Source organism: Gobius niger (genome assembly GCF_951799975.1).
Source record: "Gobius niger genome assembly, chromosome: 1".
Classification (NCBI taxonomy): Eukaryota; Metazoa; Chordata; class Actinopteri; order Gobiiformes; family Gobiidae; genus Gobius; species Gobius niger.
In genome coordinates, this window is record NC_136852.1 from 62,035,855 (window position 1) to 62,054,424 (window position 18,570).

Below are 18,570 nucleotides of genomic sequence, written 5' to 3' on the forward strand. Positions count from 1 at the left end.
TTTTTTTTAAATGTTTCTGTAGGAAAGGCTTGCAACCCACTGAAAACTGTTCCACGACCCACTTTTGGGTCCCAACCCACCAGTTGAGAACCACTGGTCTAATGAAAGGAGTCCACTGTTCACCGTCAAATTAAATTTCAGAATCGTTTTCCCTGTTCTGCAAAGTTAGTGTACATATGTGTACATACTGGATATAAGCCTACTGTGTGTCAGAAACAGTTTGAGCACAACAAAGGCTTGGTGGTGTCTATGTATTCGTTCTTTTAAACGTACTAATCCTCACATTAATTAAACTGAAGCTTTATATTTTGCGTTTTGGGCTGGTGATTATTGGTGTCAAGTACAGAATAACACAAATGGGCTTCATGACAAATATGTAACTTGAGCAACAAGACTATGATCTTGTTGCTCAAGTTACAGTGCCTCTTGAAAGTATTCATACACCTTGAACTTTTGCACATTTTGTCATGTTTACAACCCTAAACATAAAGATTTTCTTTTTTTTTTTACTGAACATTCACACACAAGCAACAGACAACTGTGAAGTGAAAGCAAAATGATATATGATTCTGCTATTTTTCAAAAAATTGAAAAGTGGGGCGTGCATACGTATTCATACAGCATTTTCTGAGTGCATTAAATTGCCTTTATAACATTCAATGCAACCAAGTGCCCCAAGATAACTCTAGAGGAGCTGTGAAGTACTGCCGCTGAGCTGAGGGAATCTGTACATGGGACAACTACAGTATAAGTCGTATCTACACAAATGTGGCCTTCATCGACGAGTGGCCAGAAGAAAGCCATTATTGAAAGGAGGCCATAAGAAATCCTGTTTGAAGTTTGCTAGAAGTCATATGGAGGACACAGCTTCATGTGGAAGAAGGAGCTTTGGTCAGATGAGACAAAAATTGAACTTTTTGGCCCAAATGCAAAATGTTATGTATGGAGCAAACCTGACACTGCTCATGGTCCTGAGTGCACCATCCCCAGTGTCAAATATGGTGGGGGGAGCTTCATGCTGTGGGGCTGTTTTCCTCAGCGAGGACTGGGAAGATTGTAAGAATAGTTGGGAAGATGGATGGAGTCAAATACAGGGACATTTTGGAGGAAAACCTGCTGGAGTCAGCAAGAGAACTGAGGCTGGGGCGGAGATTCACCTTCAGCAGGACAATGACCCTAAACACAAAGTTAAATCTACAATGGAATGGTTTAAAAAAAACATATTAATGTGTTAGAATGGCCCAGTCAAAGTCCTGACCTAAATCCTATTGAAAATCTGTGGAAAGGTCTGAAAACTGCTGTTCACAAACGCTCTCCTTCTAATGTGACAGAGCTTGAGTTGTTTTGTAAAGATGAATGGGCTAAAATGTCAGTCTCTACATGCAAATCTTATACAGTCGTTTCCTGTATGAATACTTATGCACGCCTCACTTTTCGGTTTTCTATTTTTTGAAAAATAACAGAATCATGTATCATTTTGCTTTCACTTCACTTCAGTTACTTGTGTGTGAAAAAAAATCAAAATAAAATCTTCATGTTTAGGGTTGTAAACATGACAAAATGTGCAAAAGTTCAAGATGTATGAATACTTTCGAGAGGCACTGTACAATACTTGAGTAGTAGTAGTGGTAAAGTACCTCAGAACAGTACTTATCAGAATGTCAGTACTCCATGGCCCACAAGGGAAAAACAACAACAAAAGACAGCTTAAAAGGTCTTAAAATTATTTAATCACTGTCAAGCCGATCTCATGTGCAGCACCATTTTTGATTATGCTTAAACTCACCTCAGGAAAATAGTCCAGTACATGTATCACCTTTTACTTGAGACTGAGCTGCCTCTGCCTCTAACTTCCAAGTTACTGCTAACAATATTGATTCTGAAGTGGCACTTGTGAAATACAGTATTTAGTAAACGTTACTTGTTAAGTGGTAACAAATACCAAAAATATTCTACTATAATGTCAATATTTGATTAGATCTGTCTGTTGGTGGTTGGAGTAGATGCTTTAATACCCACTTTCCTATTGGATTTGCACCTGGATCATAATATGCTAACAACACAGTTCAAATAAATCAGGCATCGAAGCAAATGGTTTCAAACATTGTGCTGTTCACGTTTTCATTAGCGTCCATTGCCTTAACGCGGACACATGGCATGGCGGCCTCCGTCAACTGGTAGGTTCACACCAGTGATGAAACTAGCTGCATCTGACGCCAGGAAAGCGATGGCTTGGGCCACTTCATCCACCTCACCAGGACGACCAAGGGCATGGGTTTGCTTAGTTTTGTCTAAAAACTGACAGAAAAAAAAGACACGACACTGATGTGTTGATCTTTGCTTTGATGTAGAACTATGTACATGAAGAAAATGACTTGTAAAATGATACCTTTGCATATTGCTCCTCATCCAGTCCTGCTCTCTTATGAACCTCAGTGATTATGACACCAGGACTGGAGGAGGACAAAACGTATATAACATATGGTGTCTATCTGAGGTTAAATCACATATCTTGATTATAGAATGCACCTACCATACCGAATTTACCCTAACTTGTTTGGATGCAAGCTCTAATCAGAAAAGAAACATTTATGTTTAATTTAATCAAATAAACAATGATAATACATGCATTACCAAAAGCTGAGACTACTGAGACAATGAAGTGAAATAAAATCTAATGGAAAAACTTTACTCACCTAGTGCTATGCACCGGGTAAACTGGTCAATGGCAGATTTGGATACACAGTAGGCCAAGACTCCAGGAAACTATAAATGACAGGATAGGTGGTCAGCTGCGTTTACATATTGATGTATTTGTGCAGTGTGCACTGGGACACCCACTGATCTTTGCCCATTGACACTTGACACGTTGACGATAGATCCTTTGCTTTTGATGAGATGAGGTACACAAAGCTGAGTAAGGTGATAAACCGATCTAGGAGGACAAAATAGAAGATTTCTTACTGACGAAACAAGTCTTTATCTCAGGATTGGCATTAAACATTTAGAGAGACATCTTTCATAATGTCTAAATAAACTAAGGAGTCAAGTGAGGCTTTACCTAACATTGATGTTCATGACCTTGTCGTATTGAGCTAAGTCGGTAGTCTCGATGCTGCCCATGGCAAGGATCCCTGCACTATTCACTAGGACATCCAACCGGCCAAAGTGGGCAATAGTGTCCTCCACAGTCTTCGTCACCGTCTTCTCGTCGGTCAAATCTCCATGTACAAGCAAGGGCTGCAAGTGTTCAACCACAAATGGACAGTTCACTGCTACTGCTGGCCATTTACTTTAGGCTTTAGGCATACAAACCCTGATTCTGTAAAAGCCACATCTCTAGCCTACCTCCTCAGCTCCACAGTCTTTACATTGTTGGGCGACTTTGTTTAGGTTTTCCAAATCACGGCCATTCAGAGCCAACAAAGCTCCAAGTTTGGCGAACAAGATACTAGTGCCAGCTCCAATACCTGAGCTCGCACCCGTTATCAAAGCCACCTTTCCCTTTAGAGAAGACACCTAAAGAGATAAACAAACATTATTTCCTTGAAAATAATTCCACCAGATTTTGAGTGCTTTTCATAAATCAAAAACATTTGAACCTGCCTTACACGCATCCGCTGACGCCATGTCGATACAAGTTTAACAAAACCAATGCCGATTGTACCGTCCCGATGTTATGTACATCAATACAATGTCGTGCTCTGATGACGTTATCATGGACGTCATATACCATCGCCATGAATATATATATATATATATATATATATATATATATATAAATATATATATATATATATATATATATATATATATATATATATATATATATATATATATATATATATATATATATATATATATTTATTTTATTTATTTATTTTTTTAATTGAAATGTTGAACATGCATACATGCATTCCTTAATAAATATGAGGTAATTTGTGCAAAATACACAAAACTTGACAGGGGGAAGGTAAACTAACAGCAAATAAATAATTAAAAAAATCGACATATATTGCGACCAAATTTCAATAGTTTTAGCAGCCGTTCTAGTAGGCTACATGGCTCAACGCTTTTTATATACATATCAAGTTCTTTTTGAAAAACATAAAATACAGGGTTTTTGTTTGCAAATTTACACTTATGAATATAATATTTTGCCAAAATAATGGTTAACAATAAACATCTTGTCAGAACTCATTAAGTCACTTGTAAAGAACCCAAGAGCAACATGCTCATCATACATTTTATAATTGTTGCATAAAAAATACGTCTTTCCAAAATTTCTGAATTTCTGAACAGGCCCAAAATAAATGAGAAACAGTTTCTGGATGGGATTCACAAAACGTGCAACCAATGTCCTAGTCTTTCTTGAATCTTCTTTAAAAATGCTTTACTGGGTAAAACTTGTGAACAATTTTGAAGGAGATTTATTATATTTTATTGGTGAGAAAAAACTTGCTGGGCAAAGTCCAGACCTTAGTCCAGTTTATGTTCGGAACATAGGCTACTTAATCCAATAAAAGTTAACATGAGGTTTTGTAGACATTTCACGTTGAAAGAGAGAATTGCCTTGTTATTGTTACGCGATCTTCCACAATGGGTTTCATTCAATTTAGGAAGAGAACATGAGTTACTGTAAGAGGAGCCATAGCATAACATCGTGCTCCACTGGGAACAGCCCTTGTGACACATTTCAATTTCTGCAGGTGGTACAGATTATAAATGGAACAAAAATCACAATAGGTTAATAAAGTGCCTTCTGGAGTCAAAAGTTGTTCCACAAGGATAATATTTTTCTCAAACCAAAATTTTAGAAACAAACTTTTGTTCTTGTACAAAATATCAAAGTTGTTCCAAATACAATAACGTTGCAGAGAAATTGTGCTTATAAATCAAATTTCAAGCAAGTAGAGCCTGCTTATGAAAATTTGACAGCTTCACAGGTAATTTGTTTATTTTAAAGTTACGACATATATATATACTGAAGATTTACATTTTAAAGCAAAGGTGATATACTGTACTAGTACACATTATACATATACACACACGCATACAAATCAGATGATTTTAGAATAGAAAGAACACACAGAAAGCAGATATTTAAAGATAAAGAGATCAGTTTTTTGTTATTTTAAGTTTCCTTTATTACAAAACATTGAAACATATTTACAATGGAAATGAGGCATAACATTATCCATGTGGTTTTTAGGTCTATCCAGCAAATGGATTGGCATGAAGGGTCACGTCTTTAATGCGGGTCTCAGTCAGGGGTCTGAAAGTCTTTTCATTGACAGGCAGTTTCTCCAGCTCATCCAGTGTTTCAAAACCATCAATTATTCTATTAGAAACAGAGACATTATTTTAGATGGCATGGTCCACAATTTTGTAATTTACACAACTTATTAACAATGATTTAGCAATAAAACTACAAATGTGAGGGAGAAATTTGAATAAAATATATGAATAAATGATTTTGAACAGTCAAAATTCATAATTGTGTTATCAAAATAAAAATAAACACAAAGCCAAATCTTTTTGGACTGCTATGTCCAATAAAATGAAAATAATAATGTATTACAGATGTATTACATGTACAAGTCTGTGATGAACACTTAAGTAGTATAATTGAGTTTCCCCTATATGACAGACCAACAAACACCACTGCTGGATTGGGTGGTACAGTGGTTAGTGCTCATGCTTCACAGCTAGAAGGTCTTTCTGTGTGAAGTTTGCATGTTTGTGCGTGCGTAGGTTTCCTCTGGGTACTCCGGTTTCCCCAACTGCTAAAAACATGTACAATAGGCCAGAATGAATGTTGCAAGTGTTTGGTGGTGGTCAGAGGGGCCGATGGCACAGACTAGTAGCCTCACTTCCGTCAGTCTATCCCAGGGCAGCTTACCACCACCGAGTATGGAGTGAGTGACTACAGTGTAGCACTTTGTAATACAGACTTGTAGACAATACAAGTGTAAGCCATTATTATTGGTAAAAGAATTTCAATACTTAAAAAAAAATACAAAGATTAAAATTATCTTTGAAAATGTTGCCCAATCCTAATTAAAATGTATGAAATGCTGAAATGTAAATTGGATCTTTGACATGTAACATTGTAGTAAGTTTAGTTGTAGTTACATACTTTCCATAAACTGTATACTTCATATCCAGATGTGGTTGTTTGGCATATGTGAAGAAAAACTGAGAGCCATTTGTATTGGGACCATTGTTAGCCATTGACACCACTCCTCTGACATTGTGCTGAAAGATAGTAATAAAACAATTATCATATACGTTAAATGGCATACATATACTTTTTTTTCTTAAAACATACTTTCAAATGTTCACTGAACTCATCTTCAAATTTGCGACCCCATATACTGGTCCCTCCTTTGCCGGTGCCTAAATTGGTCATTCAAATTTCACTGAAGGAATCACCAAAATAGCAGTAAATACAAATCGTTGAAAAATACTACCTACCTGTTGGGTCGCCTGTTTGCGCCATGAAGCCTTTTATGTTTCTGTGAAAGCTGCATCCATTGTAAAAACCACTGGCACACAAGGCTAAAAAGTTCTGTACGGAAACAAAAATACACATTACAACAAAAACATATAAGTAAAACATTCCTTTCCATCACCAACGCTTCAAAAAACTTACCTCACAAGTCTTCGGAGCACGTTCACAGAACAATTCTATTTTAACATCCCCCAGGTCGGTGTGCAAAGTAACAGCCTGTGGAGTTACCAATAAGGGATTAACACATATTGTGCGAAAACAAACTAATCAGTGAAATGCATTATTCATACATCTATGGTTATTCAACAACTGCTACAAAGAGAGCGGAAGCAAAGCCTCAGTAAGCTATGTTCAGAGTCCGGATCCGCTCCATATTTGTCTGATGATTTTGCAAAATCAACAGCAATAAATAAATGGAAAACAAAAACAATATCCAGTATTACATTTTGATCTAATTTACGTGTAACCTACCATGGCTAAAAGTTACAAGCTTCAACGATTCACAAGCACAGCATGAATAATGTGTGTCGGTATAGCACTTCCGTGCGGAAAGGATTCAACGAGCGCGAAGGTTCCGCTACTGTGGCATAATAAGGTCAACGTGCACATCTTAATATTTATTATAATTATTATAATTATTAATATTGCTGTTATTGTTGTCATTGTTATTATTATTATAAATAATAATAATAATAATACATTAATAATAATAATAATAATGATAATAATGATGATGATGCTGTATCGGTCATTGCATTATTCACTCGCACCATACTTGGTGATGTTAAGCTATTATAACCACAGCTGCCCTGCGGTAGACCGACGGAAGCGAGGCAACCACCACCAACCACTCACTCACTCAGTCCATACGACAGGCTTCCCCGATGTTCCCAAACGGTCTCCCATCCAAGTACCGACCAGGCCCTTCCCAGCTTAGCTTCCAAGGTCTGACAGGATCGGGCATTTATAGGGGCATATATCATTACATAACAAATTGGGGGGGGAAATTAACAAAATAATTAAGGGTGATAATCACAATTAATTTTATTCATGGAGCACAGATCAATGCAGTAATGTTTGGCAAACGGATTGAGTGAATGTAGTACATCAACAGCATAAAACCGGACATCAGAAGGGAAACAAAAATCGGTACCAAAGATGGGTTAGACACAGGACATGTATGAGGAGCAGCAATTATTTACAAATAATACAAATACAGGAAAAAAAGCCTACACACGACAGTATACATATCAATTAATACAAGTAGACAAAACAGAATTGTATACTGTATTTTGAAGTGGTTCAATACCAAAATTCTTCAACAGGAGTCCATGTGTGAAAAATAATATAAAGGCTCATAAGACATTGTAATGTACAATTTGTGTAAATTAATTATACAAAAAAATATATAAAAAGCAAAAAAGTGAGTCACATTTCCTGAGAATCTTTATATTATAATAATGCATGCAATGAAATACTGTTTACAAAATACTGAAGAGGAACCGAACTGAAATACACAAAGGACGGTTGATTGTCTTTGGTAGTATTGCTGATCTAGTATGAGTGTTCATTTCCCTTTAACAATGCTTAGAAAAGGAAATGCCCTGTCCGTTTAGTTAACAATTGCAAACCAATGTAATAACACAGTTATAATTAAATACATTATTTCTACCTATGTCAAAAAGCAAAACACAAAAAGGATCATAATTGTAAATATGTTGCACTATATACAAATTGGAAAAGTGTGAATCATTTCTCAAGCTAGAGGTTTACTTGAAGGAAGACTGTTATTGTTGCATGCGAGAACACTGCAAAATGATAAATGTGATGTCCCTTAAAATAAAATGTACAAGTCGCCATGGACAAAAGTTAGTGTCTGCAAGTTCAATGTTTAAAATAAATAGGTTAAGTGTTTTTATTTGTATGCACAATCCAAATTTATAGTGTAGTATTTCTAATTGATTAGTGTCTGGTAATGTTTGTTTTGTTTTTGTTTTTTAAATTGAAGTATGGTGCACAAAGATTCACCAGTTTCTGTGCATGGTAAAACTTTATTTTTTCCCTCCAAACAAAGGGGAGGAAGAAAATTCTTACCAAGTAAAATGACAAAGTTAACCACATAATAGGCAACATATTAATAAAACGTCTTAAAAATCATAGAATCAGCCTGACTTTAAGCAATACTGCTATAGTCATTTATGTTTTTCAAATGCAACACTTGGCAATGTTTTTTGTCAACCTGTGACACATAATTGTGTTATGTTATGCTTGCAATGTGTGCATTTTAAGCCCTAACGACAACAAGAAAAAGGTAATGTGCTGATGAAAAAGGTCCATGTTATGCAACACCAAAATTCACAACATGGTTATGAAAAACATAACACTGAAGTCCTGCATCACTGCTACCTAAGTAAATCATGATGGATTTATGGGAAAAGGCATGTCTTTAGAAAGAAAAAAGAAAAAAAAATAAAAAAAAAAAAAAAAATAATAATAATAATAATAATACACTTATACTGTTATACTGTCCTTTGTTCCATGCTGAAATGTGACAGGATAACTTACATACATGTGTAGGGTAGTCAGTGTTCCATCCACTGACGCCATCTTCATGCTGGTTCCTTGTCTGCCTTCCATAGTTGCTCCTTCACTTCTGTAGGCAGAGTGTTGAAAAGGTCCTCCTCCACCACAAGCCCGCTTCTCTTTAGCTGTCGGCACTCTCCGAGCTCTACAGGCAGACACTCCAGACGGTTGGCTCGCAGCTCCAGCTGTGTGAGTGCGCTCAGCTCTCCAAACCGTGAGGGCAGAGAGTGCAGGCAATTGTTTCCCAAGTTCAAAGTGCGCAGCTTTTTACACTGAAACAGCTCATTGGGGAGGCTCTCAATCTTTAGGAGAAAATTGAGACAATTTAGACACAATTTAGTAAGAACTCATTACCATAAAACCTTATATTACACTTATGTATGCAATACTCACTCTATTTGCAGTCACTGCCAGGTACTGTAGGTTCTGGAGGAAGCCAATGTCTGCTGGGATATTTGTTAAGTTGTTATGGCTCAGGTCGAGAAAGCGAAGCTTGCGGCAGTAAAATAGCTGGCTCGGAATTTTCTCGATCTTGTTCCTGTTCAGGTAAAGTTTCTCCAGGTTGGTCAGCGTCCCGATCTGGATGGGGATGTAGGCTATCTGGTTGTACCAAAGCTTAAGGCAGACCAATCGATGAAGATGCTGAAAACTGATGATCTCCTCTATAGTCTTTAGGTTGTTGTCTTTTAGATCTAATTCCTGCAAGTTGTGCAAGCTAAAAATTGAATGGGGGATCCGCTCAAGATCACAGCGAATGAGCTCCAGCTCTGAGAGGTTGACCATCTTTTTCAGACTATTCAACACCATCAGCTTGGTGCCCTCATTGTTGATGGACAACTTCTGGAGGTGCAGGCCTACATCTGTCACCACTTGAGGTAGCTTTGTCAGATTGCTCTTTAGTCTGAGAACTTTGAGCCTCTTGAGCTCACGAAGGCCATCAATCACTATGTAACGGTTGTTCTCTGAACTGAGATTCCCAGTCAGGTGAAGCTCATTCAGATTCTTCAAACTGTAAATCCACAAGGGAATTTCTTTGATATCTGTGAACTTTATGTGCAAAGACTTTAAATTTTCTCGAAGAAAAGCTAGTGCAGGGGCCTCAATTTTAGCTGGTGTGTGGTAAAGCCACATCTCTCGGAGGTTGATGAGTTGTGCTATGATTGGAGGAATAGTTACATCTGGAATAAGCTCTAATTTCAGGACCTCCAGCTCCATCAAGTCAAACACTGTGTCAGGAATACCACTGAGCATGAAAAGGTGCAACTCTAGCTTGTCCTGAGAATTCTTGGTGATCCTCTGCCTCAATTTGTCCAAAGTCCACTCATTGTTGAGATTGAGCTGCCTCAACTTGTTCTCGCTCACCTCAGACAGGAACACAGCAAAGCGCTTGGAGTATAGGGGATCATACTGGTCAATCATGTGCAACATAAACGCAAAGTCATTCTTCACATCTGGTATGTCACTATAGCTGCTCTCTTCACGTATTGACTCAAAGGAATATTTCTTCAACGAACGTCGCAGCATCCAGCAAAGAGTATACATGCAGATCAGGCCATACACCACCACTAAGCTAATGTAGAAACAGGCTAAGATTTTAAAAAGTGTTGCTAGGGGATGAGCACAACGATACATCCTGTAGCCTGTTAAGCTCTCAATGTCAACCAAACAGTCTACACTAAATTTAATATCATGCACATAATACCCTGTATAGCATATTATCAAAATGAACTTGATGACCTTGATTATTGTCTGACGGATGTACAGCCTGTACACAATATCTCCTTCTTCCACATGGATACGGAACTTCTTCACTTTTTCAAACAGAGCTTTTGCCTGCTCCCCCTCTTTCTTGTCTAGGACACCAGTTTCAGTCCGATCTACAATCCCCTGCTCAAAGCGTGTTTTAGTCCTTTGGAGCATAGGGACACTTGCTTCAACATCTTCACTGATAACAGATGCTTTGTGATCCATTGAGCCATTCATTTTCATGGGTTTAGGGTCACTCTCTTCAACAACAGTCTCTGAAAGTGCTCTAGTTGTCCATGGAGAGTCAAAGCATTTGAGCAGTATGGATACAAAGTGCTCCAGTTTGGAGCTAGTCCTTGGAAACTTGAACCAAAAATTGCTGCAGGCAAGAAAAATTAGTGTATGGAGTAATACTAAGTAAGGGAAGTATTTAGCAAACCAGTGCAGTCTATTTTCATAACACACAGCGTCCACATAGTTGTATTGGTGGCGATCCAGATCATATTGGATCCCCCTGGGCTCCAGAAGGACTGGCGTGGAAAATGACAGATTAAAGGACCTCTTACAAGTCTGATTGACCACCCATTTACAAGGCAGGCAGATCATTTTGTCCTGCGTGACTTGCAGTGTTCCCCCAAAAACAGAGATCATAAGCATGACGATGGAGATGTAGTCGGTGAAAACGTCCCACCATGGCTTCAGGATGCGGTACGCGGGCTGTGTGTCCACAAAGTACCGCAGCTCAGTGATTGGGATCATGGTTTATCTGCAGAGGAATAAAAACATTGTCATTAAGATTTGCTACAAAAAAATATTAAACACAAAAAAAGTAAACAGTAAAGTTAAATAAAGGCAACTTAATCGTTTAAAGAACTACAAACATGTCATAGAGTCATGTCATATTCATGATTTTAAAATGTAAAAATGTAGTACAGTACAGTTTGGTGAATCTTTAACATGCTAAACAGATATGCTGTGACAGGGTTTACGAGTAGAAAGGTTACTTTAAATAGGTTGCCAGGTACAGCACTTGGCACAAAGAAAAACAAAACAAACAAAAAAACGATAATTGTATTATTACATCAAATCACCTTGAAATAACATTAAACACAATAAATAGTTATACATACTGGACATGTCCTTAAAGAAGTAAATCCATGCATAAGTGAGCCACAAGCTCTGTGTTGCTACAATCCAATAACACAATCCCTTCATGTCTCTCTCCAGCTCTGGGTGACACTGACACACCCTGCATTGAGGTGGAGAGGGGACTCTTCTAAAGAAGATGTTCCGTTTTGGCCAGTTTAACCCAAACAACACAGACGCCAGAGGAGCCACCTCTCTCCCCTGCTCTCTATTCTTAGCCATTTCCGTTAATAATACCCAGAGTATTGTCTGTGGGGGCCTTGAGAAACACCTCCCTCGACCTTCAGGACAAGATCCTGTTTACCTTACAGTGCTGCTGTCCAGCAGTGTCTCGCTGGAATACTTCAGCATCACCTTTGCACCCTGCCTAAATCAAATACACAAAGCTGCATACACAGAGCTTGGGGTAGACATCATGACAGACTGTTCCCTCTAAGGAAACTGTAAAGATGAGGAGACAACATGTCTGTTTCATAATGGTGAATTGGCAACAGTTCAGAGTAAATCAAAGCGACTGAACAGAGAAGAATACACACCTACAGACACTTACCCTTGTGTGTGTTATCTGTGCCCCAGTGACTGCTGCTGTGTCTGTGGGGCCAGCCTCTTGTTTGAACTCTTCGTTTGGGCCATTACTGCTGATTGGGCCATCAAGCTTACTCCAGGGTGGTCTGCATTAAGGAACACAACAGTTTGTAAAACAAAGCAGAAATACATTTAAATCATTTTAGGTCAAAACATAGCTCCACCGCACGTAATACAAAAGCAAACATAACAGACTTTGTGACATTAATTCATGTTAGCGCGGGTTGTCTTTTGTCACCATAGGTCTCTCCAGTTCATTTATTGTGATTTGCTACAGGGAAGGACGCTTTGTTCCCGTTACCCAGCGAGGGATGCCAATACAGCATACGATAGCAAGTCTGTCAAAATAAACACTACTGTTATCTGGCAGAGCACCTTTGTAATATGACTTGTGCAAAAACACCGTGCTAGCTCGCTGCGAGCTAACTAACCGGGGGTCTTAAAGAATGTGGTTTCAGCTAGCTTTGTCAGATGTAAAAGGATATCATATCCTCTTCAGTGCGGTACATTAACCAGTAATGCGTCTTAACCTACCCCTTTCAATGTTGTGGTGGTATCAATTCCAACAGCGTTAAAGTAGTGTTTATAAATCGGTCACACTTTGTTAGCATCCCTGTTATCTGCTTATTCTACCTTTGATCCTTTTCCACCGCCAAGCCGACGGAGGGCGCTGCAACCATAACAAACACAGAAGAAGAAAGGAACCGTTTCCTGTTTTACACAAACACAGGAGAGAGTTTGATATTCAGGTGCAAAGTGTATCTGAGTACGTTTAATAGCCAAAATGATACGCGTGAATTCACTGTGTGTTGTGGGTCGAAACCGGACTTTATTTCAGCCCAGCTGGCCTTTTCCAAGCAAGCTTAGCTTTTGCAAAGCTGTTACATGTGCATTACAATGTAACCCCAACTATTCATCCAAAAAGGGCACAAGCTGCCCCACCGTGAACTGCCATCAGCGGGTTGTCTTTTGGGACTTCAGCTCCATCCAGGACGTGGGTTTTCGACATTTTTGTACAGCTCAAGTCAACCTGAACTGCTGGAATTGTGAACAACCTCTTATGCAAAAACCTGCCTTCTTCTGTATGTCCTGTCAAATGGTTCAACCTTCCAGTGAAGACACATCCTACTTTAATATCATGGACTGGTGAGTAATCTTCCAAGCAATATTAAAAACAAACAAACAAACAATATAAATACAATTAAACAAAATGGATTGATTGATCTCCAGTGACAGCACATTTACACTGGACATACAGAAGCTACAGAAGAGGTATTTGCAGCTTCAGCGAATGCTACATCCAGACAATTTCAGCCAGAAATCTCTGGTAAGTTTACGGTACTCACACTGCTTACATTTTCTTATTCTTTTTTAACCTCTTAACCCCCACCTTAATCGAGTGCATTTTCTCCAGTTCAGCTTTACCCAAATCCATAAGATCACAGCCTATAGGTCAGTGTAGCGCTTAATTTGAAAGTGAAGACCTAGAAAACTCATCTAAATGGAGCTTTTTCCTCACATTGTCGTCACTTTTTTTGGACATTTTTTCCATTGCTTTTTTGTTGGGTTTTCATCACAATTTTGCCACATTTTCACTTTTTTTTTTGCTCTTTTGATGCGTTTTTGTCACTTTTTCATCGCCGTTTTTGCGTTTTTAGTTGCACATTTTTGTCTCTTTTTCATTGTTTTTTTGTCACTTTTATGTTGCTCTTTTTTGTCTCGTTTTTGTCGCTATTTTGACACTTTATTCAAATTCTGGGCCTCATCTTGGTGAACCGTGCAACACATTTTCTATGACATAACGCATCTTGTCTCATCAGAAAGATGCAATACATTTTCAAATCTGTAACAGTCATCTGTTTATTCTCAATCAGTTGCATCGGTATAGGCCTACCTGAAATCTAAAGTAAACATTTCCAACCAAAAATAATGCATTTCATTTAAATTAGTGGTGGGACTCAATTATAATTTTTAATCAAGTTATTTATGGCCTTTGTAATGAATTAATCTCAATTAATCACATTTAAGCATCATTTATTTAGGGGGTGTATATATTTTAGATGCTTCTTTGTATTTTCCTACATTTTAAGTGGCGCTGTGAGGTCCATTTCAAACACTTCAAAGACAATTGCAGTTGCACTAACATTTTGGACAATGATCTTTTTAAATCAGTTTACGTAGGCTTAACTGTGTGAATTAACAGGTTTGACAGTAAAATTCTTTTTAGCTTTATGTGCCACTAAAGTAAAGAGTCCACGCCCTAATTTAGATAAAATATAAATGGCCTAAAGAAAGTCGCCATGTGATCTACTGTAAATGTGTCAGCATTATGTCCAGTTTGCAGGTTCTCCCCATATCTGCGTAGGTTTCCTCTGGGTAATCTGGTTGACCCCTTACCACTAAAAACATATACAATAGGCCAGTGGTATTCTGTGGTAGCCAATGAGAGGTCGACGTGGCCTTGTGCTTTGGATCATTGTCATGTTGGAACGTCCAAGTGTGTCCCATGCGCAACTTCCAGGCTGATGAGAGACACTTTCCTCCTTCCTATTCTTTCATAACATGCGGCATTCACCCTGCCATGAATTTTCACCAAGTTTCCTGTGCCTTTGTAGCTCACACATCTCCAAAACATCAGTGATCCACCTCCATGTTTCAACTATTATCTGTTTTGTTTTATTTTATTTCACGGCCGCTGTAAGTCAACTTATTGTACCTATATTGTACCTTTAGCTCAGCACCTGGAGTCCCATCTCCGGGTTTTTTTGAGGCTAGATCCATGTGTAGGTCTGCCTCACTCAGTGGTTCCAAGACGTTTTGGACCGCGGCGCCCAAAATAACCCAGCCAAGGTTGAGAACCACTGGGCTAAACTAATGTGAGGAAAAAGAGAGGAAAGAAGCCTGTCCAACTTTATACTGACACTATATTATTTATCAGCACCTCTGGCCATTTTCTGTTAATTAGACATCCTCTTTCCTGTGGGGCCTTTGTCATGTATGGAAGTATCATTATTTATAGAAGGGAACAAGACAAGGATGCCCCCTACTGCTCTAGTTGTTATTACAGAAACAGCATCATATGACAGGTCCGCGGGCTTGAGACTATTGATTTTCACCAGAGCTGACAGACCTGATAGAGGGAAAGTGTACTTAGATCTGCCAACCTTTCCACAATATATTTCACCCTGTCTTGTTTCCGCATGTCTGTCTTGTCACACCTGTTTCCTTTGAAAAGACCCCAAACTTCCAAACTACAGAGGACTGTATGCCATACGTCTAATTGACAGCATTGTATCCATCCCATTATTTTACAAATTGACAATAGATTGAAAGACATACAAAACTGTAAAAAAAAAAAATGTTTTATTTATCACTCCAATTGTATGTTTTTCCATATTAGATAGCTGAACATTTTTCATCATCAGTACTGTCAAGCAACAAAAATGTTTATGTATTTTTAAAACTCACTTTAGTTATGCCTGTTGGGTGTATTTGTGTCGAATCAGAAGAAGACGTAACCTTTGCCTCTTGGTAAATATGAATTGAAAGTTTGTCTGAATAAATTGTCTTTTTCAGAGAGAGCAGGAGTATTCAGAGAGCCAGTCTGCCTTGGTGAACAAAGCATACAGAACTCTACTTAAACCTTTAAGCAGAGGTCTCTATATGGTACGTTTAATAGGTCTTGGATATCTTTTATTTACATTGCAGAAAACACTGTGAATTCGTGTGAGAATTATCGGTATATTAAGGGGTGCTTGCTATGAATAAGTTATTAATAAGGTAGGGTTAAGGTTAAGGTTAGGGTTACGGTAGGCCCTGAATAAGCATATTATTCTTCGCTTATTAGCATGGTAGTTGATAATGGTATAACAAGCAGCCCTTAACGTAAAGCGTTACGAAATTCTCCTTACCATCTGCTATAGCATAGGCTCTGCTCTGTGTTTTTCCTGAGCAGGTTAACTTTGCTGCACCAATGCCATATGTTTCAGCTTGAGCTGCAGGGGCTGAATATTGAGGAAGGCACAGTTTCTGCAGTCAATTCTGAGCTTCTAATGGAGCTGATGGAGATCAATGAAGCCATTGATGCAGCACCGACACCACAAGAAGCGAATAGGATTGGCCAAGACACGAAAGGTATACGGTTGTCCTTTAGACTGATTCGACTTTGTAGAGGTTCATAATGAGCTTTGATCTCACAGCTAATGGCCACGCATGAGTACAGGTGAAGGACATGGTTAATTAGCCACAAAATATCAGATCCTTTTAAATGGCTAGTACCTGATTTTTTTCTATAGTGGAATTACATGTTTGGTCCGAAGAAATATTGTATAAGTAGACCATTGTAGAAAAAAAAGACATTTTGGTATTGAAAGTTGTGAAATGTGACTTAAGATGTTGCATTAAGGAGATAAGGAAGGAGTTCAGGCAATTTAATATGTAAGCGCTCCCTATGTCATTGTTTTCAAACAAACAAAAACTATGTAGAGAGCCATATATAACCATTTTGTTTTGTTCAGCAGCAGTATGAGTCCTATCCTATACCATTATAAAAGGTTTTCACTTCAGGTACATAAACTTACAGTAGTTAGACATCCAGGTCCCAACCAATCATTTAAAATTGCACTTTCTGATTGGATGACACAATAAATTGACTGACCAACTCAAAAACTTGTCATTGGACATGGATACAGTCACTCACTAGTCATACCCAACCTCAGGCCCAGAGCTGAAGTAGTCTCTAGGCTTCTGCAACTGTTACATAACTGGGGGAAGAAATAATGAGAAACACATTATTTAGAAATTTTTATGACCTGAAAACTTGTTTGATGTTTCCAGGAGCAGGAATGATTTCTATTCAGTCTTTATTTGGTTCATTTTTACAACTCTAATTCAACCTTTTAGGTTACTTACACTGAAAAGCACCATCTTCTCACTTCTCACCAGTGCCGCTCATTACATTGACAACCTGTGCTTTGTGCTTGCAGGGAAATTGGCAGACTTGACACAGCAGATAGACAGTGCCCTCAATAAAGGTATTATCCACAGACAAATGTTCGCTTTTCTTTGACTCCCTTTACTTTCGTCTTGTTGTAATCCAACCTACTTCCTTCTCTTAAGACACACAAGAAGTCAATGATTGAACTTTTCCTTTTCTTCTATTTTCGTAACAGGAGAACTTCAAACTGCCAAAGCGCTGCTCACACAGATGAAGTACTTTACAAACATCGAAGAGAAAGTAAAAGAGAAACTTTCTAGGTTTATGTAAATGTGTCTTCCTTTGTACCCCCTCTTATTTATATCCACATATTGTACTGGAAGATGCATGCCTATTTTGTAATTATGTAAATGTTTTATGATAACCGAACAATAAAGACGTGTGTGATTTACAAATAAATAGCACACATTAAATTTCTTTAGCCTCAATTACAGCCGCTGTAAAATTTGCATTGATATTACAAAGCTGCAAGATGATACAAAAGACATCTCACCTGAATCCTGCTTATTTCACAAACCTCATTATATCTATTTGCTCCAATTGTGTCATCAAATGCGACAGAAATTGGTAATGGGTTCTCATTACAACTCTGCTGAGCGGTTTATATGATTATTCCGTCTCTTAGTTCAGCATTTGTCATATGGGACCTACACATGCTGCACAAGACTTCAGTTCTTCTCTCTACCTGTAGGGGGAGACATAATCCCTCGTCAACGCTTGGGTACCAGAGAGGAGTAGGAGGAACATATTGTACAAAGTGGATGCGGTACCAGAAGGAAGTCATTTATTGAGATAGACAACCTGTTGAATAATTAATGCCGGCTTCACATGTCGCATTAACGGTGTGATAATAAGGAAAGGCCCACCGCATGCTGATTACCCGATGAGCCACAAATCTGTGGTCCTTGTTAGTTCTAGCCCCTTTTATGTACTCTGTCTCTCCATGCCCACAGCACACTGATGGGTGCATTAGAATGGAAGTCTCTGCTCACATTTCCTC

At 38.3% G+C, this 18,570-nt stretch overlaps 4 protein-coding genes across 5 annotated transcripts; 1 reads left to right on the plus strand and 3 right to left on the minus strand.

Moving 5' to 3' along the window:
• Nucleotides 1-1,992: 1,992 nt before the first annotated feature.
• Nucleotides 1,993-3,704, minus strand: LOC306962630 (3-oxoacyl-[acyl-carrier-protein] reductase FabG). Of its 2 annotated transcripts, none has more exons than XM_079555832.1 (8): nucleotides 3,607-3,704; nucleotides 3,349-3,519; nucleotides 3,062-3,240; nucleotides 2,842-2,935; nucleotides 2,697-2,766; nucleotides 2,534-2,570; nucleotides 2,390-2,453; nucleotides 1,993-2,298 (listed from the first exon to the last, which is right to left on the minus strand). In XM_079555832.1, exons 1-8 carry the CDS (start codon nucleotides 3,628-3,630, stop codon nucleotides 2,140-2,142), a joined length of 798 nt encoding a protein of 265 aa, XP_079411958.1. In that variant the 5' UTR covers nucleotides 3,631-3,704; the 3' UTR covers nucleotides 1,993-2,139. The 2 variants fall into 2 exon arrangements, with proteins under 2 accessions (XP_079411958.1, XP_079411959.1); XM_079555833.1 differs by having other exon boundaries at nucleotides 3,612-3,632.
• Nucleotides 3,705-5,144: 1,440 nt separating this feature from the next.
• ppil3 (peptidylprolyl isomerase (cyclophilin)-like 3) lies at nucleotides 5,145-7,058 on the minus strand. The gene is made up of 6 exons (XM_079555898.1): nucleotides 6,986-7,058; nucleotides 6,656-6,730; nucleotides 6,478-6,571; nucleotides 6,332-6,399; nucleotides 6,140-6,258; nucleotides 5,145-5,341 (listed from the first exon to the last, which is right to left on the minus strand). The coding sequence occupies exons 1-6, from the start codon at nucleotides 6,986-6,988 to the stop codon at nucleotides 5,215-5,217; spliced, it is 486 nt and encodes a 161-aa protein (XP_079412024.1). The 5' UTR covers nucleotides 6,989-7,058; the 3' UTR covers nucleotides 5,145-5,214.
• Nucleotides 7,059-9,038: 1,980 nt separating this feature from the next.
• Nucleotides 9,039-13,232, minus strand: lrrc8ab (leucine rich repeat containing 8 VRAC subunit Ab). The gene is made up of 4 exons (XM_079560499.1): nucleotides 13,109-13,232; nucleotides 12,540-12,660; nucleotides 9,491-11,609; nucleotides 9,039-9,399 (listed from the first exon to the last, which is right to left on the minus strand). The coding sequence occupies exons 3-4, from the start codon at nucleotides 11,600-11,602 to the stop codon at nucleotides 9,124-9,126; spliced, it is 2,388 nt and encodes a 795-aa protein (XP_079416625.1). The 5' UTR covers nucleotides 11,603-11,609; nucleotides 12,540-12,660; nucleotides 13,109-13,232; the 3' UTR covers nucleotides 9,039-9,123.
• Nucleotides 13,233-13,281: 49 nt separating this feature from the next.
• hscb (HscB mitochondrial iron-sulfur cluster cochaperone) lies at nucleotides 13,282-17,948 on the plus strand. The gene is made up of 6 exons (XM_079554245.1): nucleotides 13,282-13,720; nucleotides 13,805-13,901; nucleotides 16,151-16,240; nucleotides 16,564-16,708; nucleotides 17,560-17,607; nucleotides 17,746-17,948. The coding sequence occupies exons 1-6, from the start codon at nucleotides 13,359-13,361 to the stop codon at nucleotides 17,838-17,840; spliced, it is 837 nt and encodes a 278-aa protein (XP_079410371.1). The 5' UTR covers nucleotides 13,282-13,358; the 3' UTR covers nucleotides 17,841-17,948.
• The last annotated feature ends 622 nt before the right edge of the window (nucleotides 17,949-18,570 follow it).